This window comes from Stegastes partitus, unplaced genomic scaffold (assembly GCF_000690725.1).
Source record: "Stegastes partitus isolate 25-593 unplaced genomic scaffold, Stegastes_partitus-1.0.2 Scaffold235, whole genome shotgun sequence".
Taxonomy (NCBI): domain Eukaryota; kingdom Metazoa; phylum Chordata; class Actinopteri; family Pomacentridae; genus Stegastes; species Stegastes partitus.
Window position 1 is genome coordinate 610323 of NW_007577966.1, and position 16923 is coordinate 627245.

Below are 16923 nucleotides of genomic sequence, written 5' to 3' on the forward strand. Positions count from 1 at the left end.
TGGTGACCTGTCCAGGGTGTCCCCTGCCTTCACCCTGAGTCAGCTGGGATAGGCTCCAGGCCCCCACGAGGATTAAGCGGTGTATAGATAATGGATGGATGGATGGTTTAAATGTATATCATATATAGTACACGAATGTTAAAATAAAGCTAATGTTAAAATGCAGTAAAATCCACATATTATCTGAATTATATAAGAATTATAGCTATAGATAACTATTTACATTTTATGTGTAACTAAAGGGACTAAAGGCTTTAATATGGTATTACAATATGTATAAAACACTTTCTACCTTTTATAAACTCCTGTGCAGCAGCTCACCTGCAGTGCATACAACCTGCATGTGGACCTTGTGGAGTCGACAGATGACTAAATGTGCATGTTTTCACCCTTTAGACCTGATGGACTAACACACACCCTGAGCCGGGGCCGCACTGTCAAACACCCACAGCAAACGTAAATTACAGAACATACTTTGAAAAGCTCAGAGGTCATGTATTGTTTTTCTAACAAGTCAAGGAACGTAACCAAATACATTTACTTAACTGCTGCAATATACGGTCGCTAATGGAGTACAAGTAGAGTGTAGCATGGAAGGAAAAGACTAAGCTCTCATAACTCTGCAATATGACACATTGTAAAACCACGATAGTTTCTGAAATGATGACACCATGAAAGCCTGACACAGCAGCAGCCCTCATCAGTCCTCATGCCCACCTGCTGGAACACCAGGAGCTGACATGTAGACCTGATGTCTCCAGCTCTATGTGTCTCTGTTGACCTGATGGAAGCCGGCAGACAGTCAGTCTTCATTCTTACCTCCTTTCTTGAGTTTGCGGTTGGCTACAGCGTCTCTCAGAGCCAGAGCCTTGTTGGGTTTCAGCACCGGTTTCCCGTTGTGTCCGCTCAGCTGCCGCCTGACCTTCTCCTGGAACGCGACGCCTCTCTGCACGGCCATGTGTCCTCCGACGGAGAGCTGCTGCTGTACAAAGCTCTGTAGAGGACACGTGAGTACAAAACGAAACTAACACAAAAACTAAACACGCAAGAGCCTATACTTCAGTACCTCACTTCTTTACTGAGATTATATGTGTAGCGCCATGTTTTGCCGTAAACGCAAGTCGGTGTCGTAAAGTCAGGGGCTGTCGTAATCCTCTGTAGTAAAAAAAAAACACGGCAACAGGCTCCTTCACTTCTGCTTGCTTGGATACAGAAAGATCTCTCTCCCCCTCTGGGACCCATTAAAACCCTGTGTGAAAACATTACTGTACTAAGCATACACATACATTTACACATGAGTAAAAACCTTTGTATATTCTGAGTTTGTAAGAGTACCACATTGCACCTGACACAGCAGATAAATTCTGTATCTGTGATGAAGACGCTTTTCCATCTGTCAGCGAACAAAGCTTGGTGTATTGATCACTTAAGCCATGTTTCCATGTAACTGTCAAGTGCATTTAAAGTGAACTTTTGAAGTGTTGCAAAATAAAACAAAACAACAACAACCAAAACAATACATAAAAACGTGAATGTGTCCATTACCTGTTTTGGAGTGAATAAACTAGACTGCATAGAGTGGTCAGATGTGCAGGACTGTAGTCACCAGAGTAGGAGAACAGCTGATCAGGCATGAATTAAATGTTTGCTACACCAGAACCTATTCTAAATTCTAAATAAGATGTTTCCATTTCCCATGAGGTACATTAACCCTTTTCTGAAAAAAAAAAACCACCTCAGTGAGAATAAAATGTTTTGTGAATAAGGATTTTTTTTTTTTAGTTGCTTCATCAGCTTTTTCTAAAGTGTTACTTCAAAATGCTTCAAAAAGGCAGGGGACACCCTGGAAAGGTCGCTAGTCTATCGTAGGGCTACATTTAGAGACAGACAACCTAGCACACTCACATTCACTCCTACAGATAATTTAGAATCACCAATAAAACTCAACATGTTTTTGGACTGTGGTAGGAAGCCGGAGAACTCATGGTGCACAGGGAGAACTTGCAAACTCCACGCAGAAAAATCCTAGGTGTCCTCACCGGGACGCGAACCGGAGACCTTCTTGCTGCGAAGTTGACCAGGTTCATGATGCTAACCACCGCTCCACCTTGCAGCCCCATCAAAGTAACTAATCCAGAGCAAATCAAAAAATCCAAGACATAAGCCTGGTGAACATGAGGAGCACATCCATTCAGGTAGGAACAGAACAAGCTATTTATACACCGAGAACTGATTAGGTAGACAAGACACAGGTAACTCGCGAAACACAGGTGACAATCAACAGAGGGATATGGAGAGAGGAAGTAAAACAACAAGAGGCACATAAGGACTGTGAATTACAAAATAAAACCGAAGAGTGAGCGACAGCGATATAGATAGATACTTTCTTCATTCCCCCATGCCTCAGATGAGTCATTTACATTGAGTGTCATCTGAATGCTGCTTCAAGGAAAAGCTACAACTCAAGGAAATCAGTGTAAATAAATTCACATTGGTCCCTGAGGGTGACTGTGGCTCAGGTGTTAAAGTTTGTTGTCCTCTTACTGCAGAGGTTGGCAGTCAAAGTTGGCAGTTGGCAGAAAGGTTAGGGTTACTCTATTTAAGTCTGTTACCATCCTTAAACTGAGCTAATTGCCAACACAATGACAGGTTGCAATGATGTATTTTGGAGGATAGTTCCATATGAAGTTTCAGGTGCATCTGTACTTAAATACATCAGAAATAAAACTTCCAGATTTAGAGTCTTTGTTGCCAACCAGGTTTCAGTAATTCTCAGGCTTCACAATCCTATCAGTGGAGGTATGTAGACAGTGCAATTATACCAGCTGTTGTGGCCTCTAGAGGTGTAAAATTAAATGCATTTTTCAAGAATGAAACATGGGTGTCAAGTCCACAGTTTCACCTTGAACTTCAAAGTGAGTGACCTATCAGTCCTGACGATTTCCATCAACATCCATCAAAAGATCCTGAGGTCATGAAATCTGTGGCAGTACAGGATGAGGGGAAGGCTGTTACATTATTTCCAGTCTTCAATGTTTAAGTTGCTCTTGCACATTCTTGTTGGCTGTTGTCTTGATTCCAGAAGAGGAGACAATCGAGCATGGCTCTTGCACAGTCAAATCTGGATGTGGATGACAGGACAGTTTCTAGTTTTCTGTCAGTGGAGTGGAAATCATCAGGTTGTGCCAAAGGGAGAGGTTTCCAGAGGAACTTTCCCAGACTTCGAAATTGTGTGAACAGTTGCAGCCACATATATAGACTCTGCCCACTGGTAGAAGATGGTGTTCTGAGAGTTAGTGGTCACTTGAGCTGATCGTCCATGCCATGAGGCTAAACAGAAGAGATAGAAAAAAGGCATTGGCTGAGGCAATAAGACACTGACAACAGCGCAGGTGTCACATATTACTATGAAATAACAATACATTATGTTGTGTGGCGACTGCCAAAATATTATATTCATGATATTATAATTAATATTATAAATATTATTCTTTTCTTTTCCCCGAGTTGAATGGACAGTGATAAAGTACTTCCTATAGTAATAGGTGTAATTACCTGCTCATACCAGCAGGGGGCCATGATTTATCTTAAGCTGGGTATGTGTAGAGCATAGAAGAAGATCACACATGATGGATGTTGTATGAGTTTTACTGAGAGCTGCAGATTAAAGAGTTGAACGATTCAAACCCAGTTTCTTCATTATATTAGGAACAACACAAGGTACCAGGAGTGATTCAAGTTCCGAAGTGGTCCGAAGTCCGCTGTCATGCAAAGTGTGAAGCCGCCTGACGCTATGAATTGGACTGGAAATGTGGACTGTGAGTGGCAGACGTTCAAACAGCATTTCTTGCTGTACCTGCAGTTCTTTCGGACTGGATAGGAAGCCAGACGCACGGAAAATAGCGCTTCTTCTTACCGTTGCTGGACCTCAAGCACTAGAGGTATACAACACGTTTGTGTATGCTGACAGAGATGATATGGACAAGTATGACACAGTCATCCAAATGTTTGATGAACACTGTTCACCAAAGCAGCAGCCGGCTGAAAATTTTGATGCCTTTCTCACAGATTTAAAGTTGAAAGGTAGAACATGCAACTTTGGAGTACTCCAAGAGTCAATGATCCGTGACCAAGTGGTGTTCGACATTAAAGACGTGAACGTAAGGGAGAGATTGCTACGCGAGACAGAGCTAACTGGGGCTGTGAAGATTTGTCATGCTAGTGAATTAGCCCTGCAGCGTGCTAAAACATTCAGCGATATTACCAAGAGTAGCAAAGCTACTCAAAGCCTATAATGGACAACTCATTGACACTAAAGACAAAGCATGTGAAAAGTTGGGTCTTGTCAAGAGAGTGTACAGTATCAACATGAATGCACATAACCGTGTGGATGTAATAGTGGATCATTACTCAAGTTTCTTTAAAGGGTTTGGTGTCTTACCATTCACCTACAAGATTCAGCTAAAAGATGATGCACAGCCAGTGGTCCATGCTTCCAGGCGAGTTCCAGTATCACTACGAGAAGAGCTGAAAAAAGAGCTGGATCGAATGACATCACTGGAAGTTATCAAGAAAGTGGAGGAGCCCACAGAATGGGTGAACTCAATGGTTTGTATTGGATAAATGACTGGTGGCCTTCGTGTGTGTATGGATCCAAAAGATCTGAATGCTAACATAAAGAGGGAACATAACCAGATTCCAACAAAGGAGGAAATAACAAGTGAAATGGCAGGAGCAAAGTTTTTCACTAAACTGGATAGATCACAAGGATTTTGGCAGTTAAAGCTACATGAAGACAGCACCAAATACTACATGTTCAACACACCATTTGGACGCTATTCCTTTCAAAGGATGCCGTTTGGAATCTGCTTGACCCCTGAAGTGTTTCACAGGACTATGGAGCACGTCATTGAAGGTATTGAAGGTGTGCGGGTCTACGTGGATGATATTGTACTGTGGGGAGTTACACACGAACAGCACAATGAAAGACTTGTACAAGTGCTACAGAGAATCCAGAAATATTATCTGAAGCTGATCAAAGAAAAATGTCAGTTTGGAGTGAGGGAAATAACATTCCTGGGAGACAAGTTGTCTGACGAGGGCATAGAGCCAAATCGAAGCAAGCTGAAGGCAATACTGGAGATGCCCAGACCAGAGGATAAAAAAGGTGTACTTAGAATATTGGGCATGATAAATTTAATTGGCAAGTTCATACCAAACCTGTCTTCAAAGACGGTACATCTGAGACAGTTGTTGCACAACAAAACTGAACTCAAATGGACAGACAGCCATGAACAGGAATGGTCACAACTGAAAACCACTCTCACGATAGAGCCAGTATTGACATTCTATGATCCATTTAAAAAGACAAAGATCTCAACTGACTCTTCAAAAAATGGGATTGGAGCTGTGTTGCTTCAAGCTGATGGAGAAGATTGGAAGCCTGTGGCCTATGTATCAAGAGCTATGACAACAGCTGAATGTTGCTATGCTAAGATTGAAAAAGAGTGTTTGGGACTGGTATATGGATTTGAAAAATTCCACAGCTACGTATATGGCCTTCCAGGATTTGTAACAGAAACTGATCACAAGCCACTGATAGCCATCATCAAGAAAAACCTCAGTGAAATGTCGCCAGACATTCAGAGACTTATGATGAAGCTACAATGTTATGATTTCAAGCTGATCTACACACCAGGGAAGCACATTGTGCTTGCTGATGGTCTCTCCAGAGCCACAACACAGAGTGATGTCAATAGTGTGAGTTCCACAGAGACTGATGTGATGTTCCATGTCAACTTGATCGTTGAATCACTACCTGTGTCTGACATGAAGTCCAGCCAGATTGCTGCGGAAACGAAGAAAGATGCAATTTTGCAGAGAGTCATAAAAAATATGGATGACGGCTGGCCAAAAGGTGACTGTCAACAATACTACAACATCAGAGCAGAGCTGAGTGTTGTGAACAGATTGTTATTGAGACAAGACAGAATTGTCATTCCAGAGTCACTTAGACCTGAGATGTTGAAGCGGGTGCATGAGGGACACCTCGGCATGGAGAAATGTAAGAGAAGATCCAGAACATCTATTTATTGGCCAGGAATCAATGCAGACATCGACAGGATGATTTCCAGCTGTGAGACCTGTTTGAAACATCAGGCAAAACAACCAAAAGAGCCTATGATGATCACTGACTTACCACAGGAACCACGGCAGAAAGTTGGGACTGATCTGTTCCACCTGGATGGGAAGAATTACCTGCTGGTGATCGACTATTTGTCAAATTATCCAGAGATGGCACTGCTTCCCAGCATGTCAGCAACCTGTGTTATCAGACGTATGAGGTCAATTTTTGCAAGGCATGGAATCCCTCAGATTGTCTACAGTGACAATGGACCATGTTACAGCTGTAGAGAGTTTCAAAGTTTTGCTGAAGAATATGACTTTAAACATGTTACTTTGAGTCCCTTGTACGCACAGTCAAATGGCAAAGCGGAAAAAGGAGTACACATTGTCAAACAGCTGTTGAAGAAAGCACAAATCAGTAGCTCAGACCCATATTTCGCTCTCTTGAATTATAGAGCTGTGCTGTTGGAACATGGCATGTCACCTGCTGAGCTGCTGATGGGATGGAGACTACGTACCACGATCCCATACATTGCATAAAAGAAACACAATAAGGTGGGACAAAAACAACGTCAACTGCAAAAGAGGCAGAAGGTAAATTATGACAAGTCGTCAAAAAGCCTCATCCCACTACAGACACATGACACAGTGAGACTCGAAGATTCCAACAACTGGACCAAAAAAGCTACTGTTTTGGAGGAGGTAAGTCCAAGATCCTACACAGTCAAAACAGAAGAGGGTCAAGTCCTGAGAAGGAATAGGAGGAGTTTGCTGAAAACACCAGAGACACTGACTGAACAGACCAGGGAAGAGGAGCCAGCGTGTACCAGCGCATCAGCTGAGCAACCCACCAGTGTCAGATGAACACTCAGCCAATCAGACACCTTCAACACCGGGGCTGAGAAGATTGACATGGAATGTTAAAGCACCTGACAGACTGATTTTATAAAGCATTTTATAATTTAATGGAGTATTAAAATGTAACTTTTAAATTGGACACTTGTGAAATTGCTGAAGATAAAGAGATTGCACTGTTTGGGAAAGTTTACTATTGTTACATATGTATTAAAGATGTTTATCATTTTGGTAAAACTAAACTGCACTAGTTTAAGTGTATTTTGACAGTATTTCAGTGCAGTTTGCTTTTAAGAAAAAATGGGATGTAGTGATAGGTGTAATTACCTGCTCATACCAGCAGGGGCTATGATTTATCTTAAGCTGGGTACATGTAGAGCGTAGAAGAAGATCACACATGATGGATGTTGTATGAGTTTTACTGAGAGCTGCAGATTAAAGAGTTGAACGATTCAAACCCAGTTTTTTCATTATATTAGAAACAACACACATCCTTGTTTTGATTTTGATTAGTCTTTTCTGTTGGATTGCTAGAAACCCCTGAGTGGAGTATTTATGTTGATAGATTGAACTGAATACAAAAAGGTTCTTAGGAAACCTCGGAATGGACATCCATTCTTTTTTTTGTGAGAAAAGAAATAGGTTGATTATTGAATGTTTTTTTTCAATTTTCTTCTTTGTTGTGGTGGTGATTTAACATGTGGTATGTTTTATGTGAACTATAACCAGGTTTATGTAAAAACATTGAACCTTTGTGGGGTTTGACTCTATAATGTTTTTGGTTGAACCGCTACATTAATAAATGGCGCCCAACGTATAAACAACCTGATTAACTAAACTACCAACTTAATTTTTTTTTTTTTTTTTTTAATGAAAAAACTAATTGTCTCTGTTGAAATTATTTTTTATTTAATCAACTGTGACTAAAACTAAGAACTTGGCTGTGGACGAACAATGGCTTCCCATTTGGAGGACACTTTGGGGAATCCCTCAAAGGATCAAAAGACAGGACCTGCTACAGAAAGTTCTCAGTTAGACACTGGAAGGGTACAGGAATCCAATGGAATCTCTGGTTCACCTACATCTACATATTCACTGTTGGACATGAATCTGTGTTTGGACATGGATCTGTGTAGGGACATGGACCTGACACTACCTCTACTTGCTTTGCCACAAGGTCGTGCTGCTTCCACAACTGCCAGGACTTCACCAGAACTCTTACAAGCAGCACAGGAACCTTTGTCATTAAAAAATTTTGGGACAAATCCAATCACTTACCGTTGAACAAAACAGTCACAAAGAGGAGCTCAAGCTCCCATTACAGGAATTGTCAAAAGAGCTCACAATATATTACAAGTAACAAATGCAACAATTACAAACAGCAATGGAAAAGCAGCTCAACTACATGCGTGAATAATTTGCAGCTACCTTAAAATGGCATTTGAAAAACCACCACGCGGAGATGCTGGATGAAATGAAGCAGGTCCTTAATCCAGTGGTTGACAATATCTCTCACTTGTAGACTGAGGTCTGGAAATATTCACATCTGGAAAATATGCCTGATGATGTGACCACAATCAAAAACCAAAGCCTGCGCAGTCTGCCCTTGCTGATGCCTCTGTTCAAACTGGTTCCAGTGACCAAATGACACTTACACAGCGACCACTCTTGCAGTCTCCAATGCAGGCTGGCACAGCTGAGTCTCCATTTCGCCTACTGACTCCCATTTCAGGTGACACAGAATGCAGGTTCGTGGGAAAGTTTCCTCCTAAGCTGGAGTTCCCTACTTTTCGAAGAATGAAGGACGGCTCAGACCCACTGCTATACTTGAAGAAATGTACAGATTTTTTTTTCTCTTAAGGGATGCACTTGCTTTGTGTACATTGATGATATAATCATCTATTCCCACTCATGGAACCAGCATTTCAAAGATGTTCAAGAGGTTATGGATAAGCTCAGGCAAGCGGGCCTCACAGTAAATATGAAGAAAAGTAAATTCTTCCGTACCTCCCTGACCTTCCTCAGACATGTGGTATCATCCAAGGGAGTTCAGGTTGACCCTGAGAAAACTCAAGCTGTTCAAGACTTCCCAGTGCCCACCAACAGGAAGTCCCTTGAACATTTCCTTGACATGGCTGGATGGTACCACCATTTTGTACCAAATGTCTGTCAAATTGCAAAGCCACTCAATGCCCTAAAAAGAAAGGGAGTGAAGTTCTTGAAGGTTTTCTGAATGCCAATCTGCATTTGAAACTCTGAAACAGTACCTGGTACATCCTCCTGTTCTGGGGCATCCAAACTTCGGCCTTCCATTTTTAGTTTACACTGATGCTAGTGAAGTAGGCCTTGGTGCTGTGCTGGTTCAGTGTTCAGAACATGGTCATGAGGAAATTCTGGCCTATGGCAGTCGTAGTTTGAACCCAGCTGAGAAGAACTACTCCGTCACAGAGCTGGAATGTCTGGCAGTGGTATGGGCTGTAGAAACATGGCGCATGTATCTTGAGTGACACCTTTTTACAGTGTTGACAGATCACTCCTCACTCCTATGGGTATTCAGAACCACCAAACCTAGTACCCGACTGATCTGGAAATATAACACAGTCCCAGATGCCCTGTCTAGAGCTCCAAGTGATAATAAAGAATCTACTCACGACTCCATTTGTACCACCATTATGTCTGCCAAGTTCCTCAAAAGAGTTATGTATTACCATTGAGACAGTGTGGAGCACCCAGCAGAAAAACCCTGAAAGTCAAGCCATATAACAAAACTTTATAGAAAAGGGAAATGTGGAGGTGAACATGAATACCAACTTCACTATATTTGAGGACATGGTCTACCGGGTTGTAAAGCTGCCTCACAAAACTACTTACCAGGTATTCAAATCCAAGAGCATGCATTCACAATTGCTTACTTGTTCCACCAAGACCCTCTGGCCGGCCTTCTGGGAAGGTACAAGACCTACCAGAGGATGCAGAATCTGGTTTAATGGCCAAAGATGCTGGGATGTCAAGCAATATATGAGACATTGCCAAGTCTGTCAACTCTACAAACCAAAGAGTCGCAAACCAGCAGGGAGATAACAGCAAACAGTTGTAGGATGACCCTGGGAAATGCTAGGTGTGGATTTAATGGGTTCTTTTCCTAGAAGCTCCAGTAGAAATCTGTACTTGCTTGTATTTGTGGATTACTACTCCAAATGGGTAGAGCTTTTTCCCTTGAGGGTAGTAACAGCTGAGTCTCTTTCTCGTATCCTCACCCAGGAAATTTACACCAGTTGGGGTATACCAGATTACGTCCTCCATCTTCCAAGCCCCCTGCAGAATATGGAATGTGCCACCCAAATTAACATCTACCTACCACCCTCAGACAAATCTTACAGGGGGAAGAGTGTGGCGACAGCCAAAAGAAAAGTATGAAAGGCATGAAGAAAAATGTATGATTCTGTCCATTTACCTGACCTCCATGCCCTGTCAGCATTCCAGCCAGTAATATGGCTCAGTTTTTCTGTGTTCTGTGTGAGTCGGCCTCGCTACTTCCATACATCTGGCCTCCTCCTTCCTATGTACTCCAAGTATACAAAGTACTGAATTTTGCACAAATTTTGTACTTAGCACTTTGTTGATAAATTACTATTATATTCTTCCATAAGTTCTGGGTCAGCTGACATTCATAAAACATATGTAAGTGTGCCTTATATGTCATCTCCAACACAGATCCGAGTTCCGTAATTGTAGTCTGGCTATTTTACATGGGGTCCAAAAACATCTATGCATAATTTTGTATGTGATTAATCTGGTCTGTAATTCACAAAGATCCCTTTTTCATTCTTTATAGCAGATAATGAAGTGCAACTATATTGTTATTTTACCCTCTGAGGCAAGAATTTTCCTGCAGCTTCCATAATACCTCTGCTCACACTGAAATTCTGTTTTATTCTGCACAATGGAATTCAATTGAAGCTTAAGCTTACTGAGGTGCAAGGCTGCTATTAGATTTCATTGATGTGCATATGTTTTTTCAAGATCCTTGATTTCTTTTTCTAGTTCCTGCAACCACCTACTAGAATGCTTTTTAAGATATGAGCAGTGTTATATCAAGCAACCCCTCAAGTAAGCTTTAAATGCATCCCAGTGTAGGCCGGGGTTTGAGGCTAAGTGTTTGTTTTAATCCCAACATTCCAAAATTTCCTGATTGTTAAAGGTACTAGATTTTTCATTTTGAAGCAATGAGATATTTTGTCCACAATGGGTTATAGGCTCCCTAGATCTAGGCCCAATGTGTAAAACTGTCTCTCCTGGGGCATGATCTGATGGTATATAATATTAGTAATAGATACATTAATAGTCATACCCACTAACCATTTAGATAATAAAAAGTAGTCTATCTGCGAGTAGGTAGAATGAGGGTTTGAGTATGTTCCCTTTCATGAGAGTGTAAGAGTCTCCAAATGTCGACCCATCCTAATTCTTCTATCAGAGTATCAGCTGCTAACAAAGATTTTTGTGTTGGTCTTTTATTTGCGGGTGTCGACTTGTCGAATTTCTCACCTGGTTAATATACCCCCCAATAAAGACATGAATTACCCAATTGATTTGCTATATTACATATATCAGCAAAAAAATCTGATTCTTAAGAGTTAGGATGCTAACACCCCTCTATTCAGATGAATAAGCATGGAAAAATACTCTAACCACCCAGTCTCTTTATAGTTTATTAGACTCCTCAGCACACAGATGGGTCTCTTGAAATAAGCAGATGTCCACTTTTTTCTGTTTTTATAACAGAAGAAGCTTCTTCCTCTTAATAGCCTGATTTGCCCCTTTTACATTCCATGACAATATCTTAACCATACCAACCATGTTACCCAATTAGTTCTGTCTTCTTGTTTTTTTGTTTTGTTGTTTACCTAAGCCTTCAAACCCAACCTTTAAACAAATATGAATTTGGAAAGAATAATATAAGCCCTGGAGTAAGTGTTCCCCTGCGTAACCAACATGTTGATAATAATAAAAGAAAATGAACAAAAGTAAGTAAGAAGTGCACTCCTGTGCGAACCATTGAAGAATAGCATGGTTCACCATAACTTTAACTCTAGAACCCAACAGCAAAGTGTGTGAAACCTCAAGTCCTAAACCCATCGAGGAACCCACCAAATAACAACCTCCCAGACTCTGAACTTCAGTAACAGCACAATAAAGTGACGATCTTTGCTGACTCTGTGTTCGCACTCGATTTCAAAGTCCCGCCTCACCACCACATCTAGTGCTTCAGAAAGAAAACTGCTTATAAATTTGACCATATCTCTGCCTTTCAGTTCCCTCCTCATCTCCAACTATATGAACATTGTTGCACCGTACAGCATCCTTGAGAGAAATAACTTTTTCCTGCAGCTGCGCAATGGTTGCCGCCACTGCGGCGTCCACCGCGCTTGCCCCTCATTTGGTCTTAATGCACAAGCGCTGAAATCCGGGCTTCATCTTCAGCCATGTGAGACCCCAACTTCTCAACCATAGCTTAAACCACCAAGGCGACACCTTGTAGTGGCATTTTTATGGTGGTTAGCGCTGATACCATATCAATTTGTGGATTCACAGCTTGGCCAGTAGCCATGTTTCTCTCCTTGTCTATGGGAGTTGGTTTTGGCTTGTCAGACCGTATTGTGGCAGGGTTTTCTGTATCGACTGCATTTTTTCTCGTTATATTAGTCAGTCACACACCTGTTGACCATATTTAGAAATATTTAATCACTATTTTAGGGGGGGTCTAAGTGAGTCGGAGAGTTCTTTTATGTGGCCATCTTCGTTATTCACTCCATCAGAAGTAAGAAAAAAATTTCTTGAAATCAGGCATGTCCAAAGTCCGGCCAGGGGACAAGTTGTGGCCTGTCGTCAGATTTGATACAACCCCGCCTCTGTCATAAAATGTCTAATTTATGGCCCGCAAGTGCTGTCAAAGAGTCATTCAGGTACAAAATGCTATTTTCTGTGTCACCAAATATTAGCAACACTGTGTTGCTACACTCTGACCTTTTGACCCTGCTGGGACCCTTTCCAGCTAATTTCTGAATTGGCAACTGCAGATAAAAAAAGGAAGTTGACTGTGAGGGCCTCCGCTTCCAGGACAGGTGGAAATTGCAATATCTCTTAACTGAAATATGTAGCTATTGTGTTTGTCTAAATTGCAAAGAGATTGTTACCATGTATTAGGAATTCATTGTAAAGATACACCAGCAGTCAAAACATTTTAATGCACATGACAAACTATCCAGTAGCGGCTGCTCCGAGAACGTGAAGCAACAGGAAGCTGTCTTAGCTTCACAGCAGCGGTTCTTCATTCAAGCCCGTGAGTTAAATGAAAACACCACAAATTAGTCTTGGTCAAAAGCACATTTATAATTATATGCACTTGGACTTATGGCACTTGATATATTGCATTGTTTGTGACTTCAGGTGTGACATATGTGAAATGGTTATATGTTTTGAACTTAAAAGTTGACAGACAACATTTCATTACCTATGATAAGTCACGTTTAAAATCAACTTAAGATATTTATCAGCTTCCTGGAAGTTTTTATCCCCAGACAGCTTTACACCTCTTTATGTAACATGGCTCTCCAGATAGGAAACGTAAAATGATTTTGTTAAGACCTGTTTATGCCTGGGTAGATTACATTCATTTGCATTCCCATGTGAAGAAATGAAAACGATGTCATTTGAAATAAAAAAAATCGAGAAAACAGTGCATTTGTATTTAACTTTAATGGATCACAGAGTGTCAGGCAGGATGGTTGGCCCTCGGGCATTTTCACATTATCAAATCTGGTCCTCGGAAAAAAGTTTGGACACCCCTGCTTTAAAAGCAATAGAAAAAAATGAGAAAATTCACTTCATAAATAATACAAAGGTAGAGATTGTGATGCTAAAGTGCATTGTCTGATTTGCAAGTGTGTGTGTGTGTGTGTGTGTGTGTGTGTGTGTGTGTGTTTGTGTGCCTGTGAACTTGCGCTCCTATCTAACAGTGGTCAGTGAGTTTCAATGGCCCATTCACACACACCACAATTGTTTTGTTTTATTATTTTATTATTTATGTTTATTGTTGGGGCTGCACAGTGGCTTGGTGGTTAGCATCATTGCCTCGCAGCTAGAACATCCCCAGTTAATCTGGGATCTTGTGTGGAGTCTCCATGTTCTCCCCGGGCAGTGTGGGTTCTCTCCGGGTTCTCCGGCTTCCTCCCACAGTCCAAAAACATGCTGAGGTTAATTGGTGTGGTCAAGCCAGAAGCTGGAGGAAAGCATCGTTGCATAGATGTGAAATAGAATTACAACTAAAATACAATGAAACATTTTAGTCAGTTTTATATGTACTTGTGTGCTTTGTACATATGAGAATCTGTGTGCACATAACACAGGGTCCCACTTACATAGCAAGGAATGACATTTACACTCCAGAAGAACAATGAGTATAAAATAAAGACAAAAAATATGTATAAACTATTGATATAAAATGATGATTCTAATTAAATAATTACAATTGCTATCATTACATTAGAACTTTAAAATATTACTGAGTATTACAGTCCAGTCAAAGCTGAACATAAAACTTAAGCCTAACCTTTGTACTATGTGTTAACTGGGTTGGTGTGAATGATCAAACATTAGTTCTTTATATTTTTAGTGAAAACGCACCAGTATGGTTGGCAATGAAGCTTATTTGAATGGCGAGAACCAATCATAAGTTTCCCAGTCAGTACATCCCCAGAGTACCTTGAAACTACTTGGAATATTAACATAAAGATACTTGTTTTATCTTATATATCACAAATGTGTCATTTGAGGGGAGACAATGTGTAGTGAATCGGGATTTCTTGATTAAAGGTTCAGATGAGCTGATACATGTAATGCAAAGAATGTAAGGATTAGGCATTGGAGGGATTAAGCTACTGAATAAATAAATACAGCATGTAGTATTTTATCAGACTTTATCTATTTTTGAACATAAGGGAGCACTGCCTCTCTGCAGGAGAACAGATGTCACCAAGTATGCACATAGTTTCTTTTAGCTGACGATCGCTAGCCTTTTCCATATTTGGGGTTCACTTCTTCAGAAGAGAAGTCAGAATGACTGAAGGAAACATTCAAACTCTGCACTGAAAACAGGCTGTTTTTCTACTTTTTTTCTACTTAAAAAAAAAAAAAAAAAAAAAAAAAAAGAACCTAACCCTTAGAGAAATTAGCTTCACATATTTAACACCCACCCTGTAATATGTAGTTTTTACCAAGTACAGTCCAGTTTCTGTTGTAGAGTTAATGGAAGCACAACAAGGTTTTACTGAAGCATGACATTGCCAGCATATTTGTAGGGCGAAACTGCTCGTTCTGGTTATCTGACTTAATTGGTTCGCCCGTCTGATTATCCAATCACCACCTGCAAAACGAAGAAAAAAAATATTGCAATTGCTTAAATTTATTTAGAGCCATTAGGGAGGGTGATTGAATTCACAGTCAGTCTGCTGACCTGTCTTAAGCCTCTTTCAGACATGCACTCCTTTTCATTCATCTGAAAGCCTCTGAAAATATCAGCCTCATGTCTGTATCACAGTTTACAGAGAACCCAGGAGCAGACACTGAGGACAACAAGATCAGAGACTTAATAAAGAAAGTATTGCAAAAGTGAATTACAAGGTTAAACCAGGTAAGTGCAGGTACCAAATACAGACGAAACAACCCAGAGGGAATTAGCAAGGGGAGGTGACTAAGCAAACAAACTAAGCTAAAGGCTAAGTGAACGAGGGAGAGTAAATGTAACAAACCAAGGACACCAAAACTTAAGAGTAACTAACACTACTAAGAAAACTAATTAACAAAAAAAAGTTGGGGGACAGGGCAGGGGATAATGCTAAATACATATTGCTACATCTACAGGGTAAGACATACATCAACTACCGGCTGGACAAAGATGGAGAGCAAAAGCTGACCAAAACCCAGTAAGACAAGCCTAGGAGAGTTACAGCGAACACAACAAGAGAACACAAGAACAGACAGAGATAGTGGTGGAAAAACAACACAGACAAACATTAAGTTAAATGTTAAGCAAAACCTAACTGGCAGATCACGACTAAGAGACAGGTAGGGGAACCAGATAGCTTGTTTAAGGTCCAGAGATCTTGGGAGAATAGAAGTGAAAACAGGTAGCAGAACCCGCTGGATTTCCTAAGAGGTGGGGGTGAACAATGCAGGGGAACCAACCGAAGCAGGGAGTCAAGTATGTGTCTAAGTGATGATGTGGCAGAGTGAGGTCTGAGCCAGTCTAATGCAGAGCAGTGTTGATGAGAGGCAGGTGAGCAGCCATGCATAGGTGTCTTCACTTGCTGCTGATTAAACAGCAGCTCAGTCAAACCACACTGAGGAGAGAATGCAGCCAATCAGGGGAGAGGCAGGGATCCCTTTAACATTTTTAACATTTTTGTATCCCTTTCAGTAAGGCACAGGTCAGAATTGCATTTAACCCCATTAACAGACAGGGACACACAACAAATGACATAATCTAAGTTGTGTAAAGCGGTTAGGGGAAGTCTTTTCCATATTTTTGCTCTAGTATTGGTACAAAAACATCTCAGAGATCTAAAGAAACAGTTTGCCTGCCAACACCTTTGCCATTCATTTTGTCCTACAGTTTATGATGGAAGTAGGTGCCATACATGTCAGAACTGTTCTGGAAATGTGGGTTAAAGAATACTTACCTCAACTGCAAGAGCATCAGGGATTGACAGGAGTGAAGCACAGCATCATGCTGGAGATATAATGCTTGTTGTGTATAACACAGCACCTTGAAATTTCTGGATCATGGGAAAAGGTCTACAAACCTCTCTAGACAGAAAAGACTCTGTACATCAGGTGTGCATTCAAACAAAGAGCAGCTGTCTGGGTTGGCCTGTAACTAAG

General features: G+C 41.0%; 1 protein-coding gene and 1 long non-coding RNA gene across 2 annotated transcripts in view; one reads left to right on the plus strand and one right to left on the minus strand.

The window, feature by feature from the left end:
- The window catches only part of chchd1 (coiled-coil-helix-coiled-coil-helix domain containing 1), a 5500-nt gene extending 4405 nt beyond the window's left edge, over nucleotides 1-1095 (minus strand). Inside the window, exon 1 of the mRNA XM_008281521.1 lies at nucleotides 820-1095. Coding sequence (XP_008279743.1) covers nucleotides 820-958 — 139 coding nt within the window. The 5' untranslated portion in view covers nucleotides 959-1095. The remainder of the gene's footprint in view (nucleotides 1-819) is intronic.
- Nucleotides 1026-16923, plus strand: part of LOC103357114 (uncharacterized) — a 22448-nt gene continuing 6550 nt past the window's right edge. Inside the window, exons 1-2 of the long non-coding RNA XR_520177.1 lie at nucleotides 1026-1107; nucleotides 13927-13931. This is a non-coding gene — a long non-coding RNA (uncharacterized LOC103357114). The remainder of the gene's footprint in view (nucleotides 1108-13926; nucleotides 13932-16923) is intronic.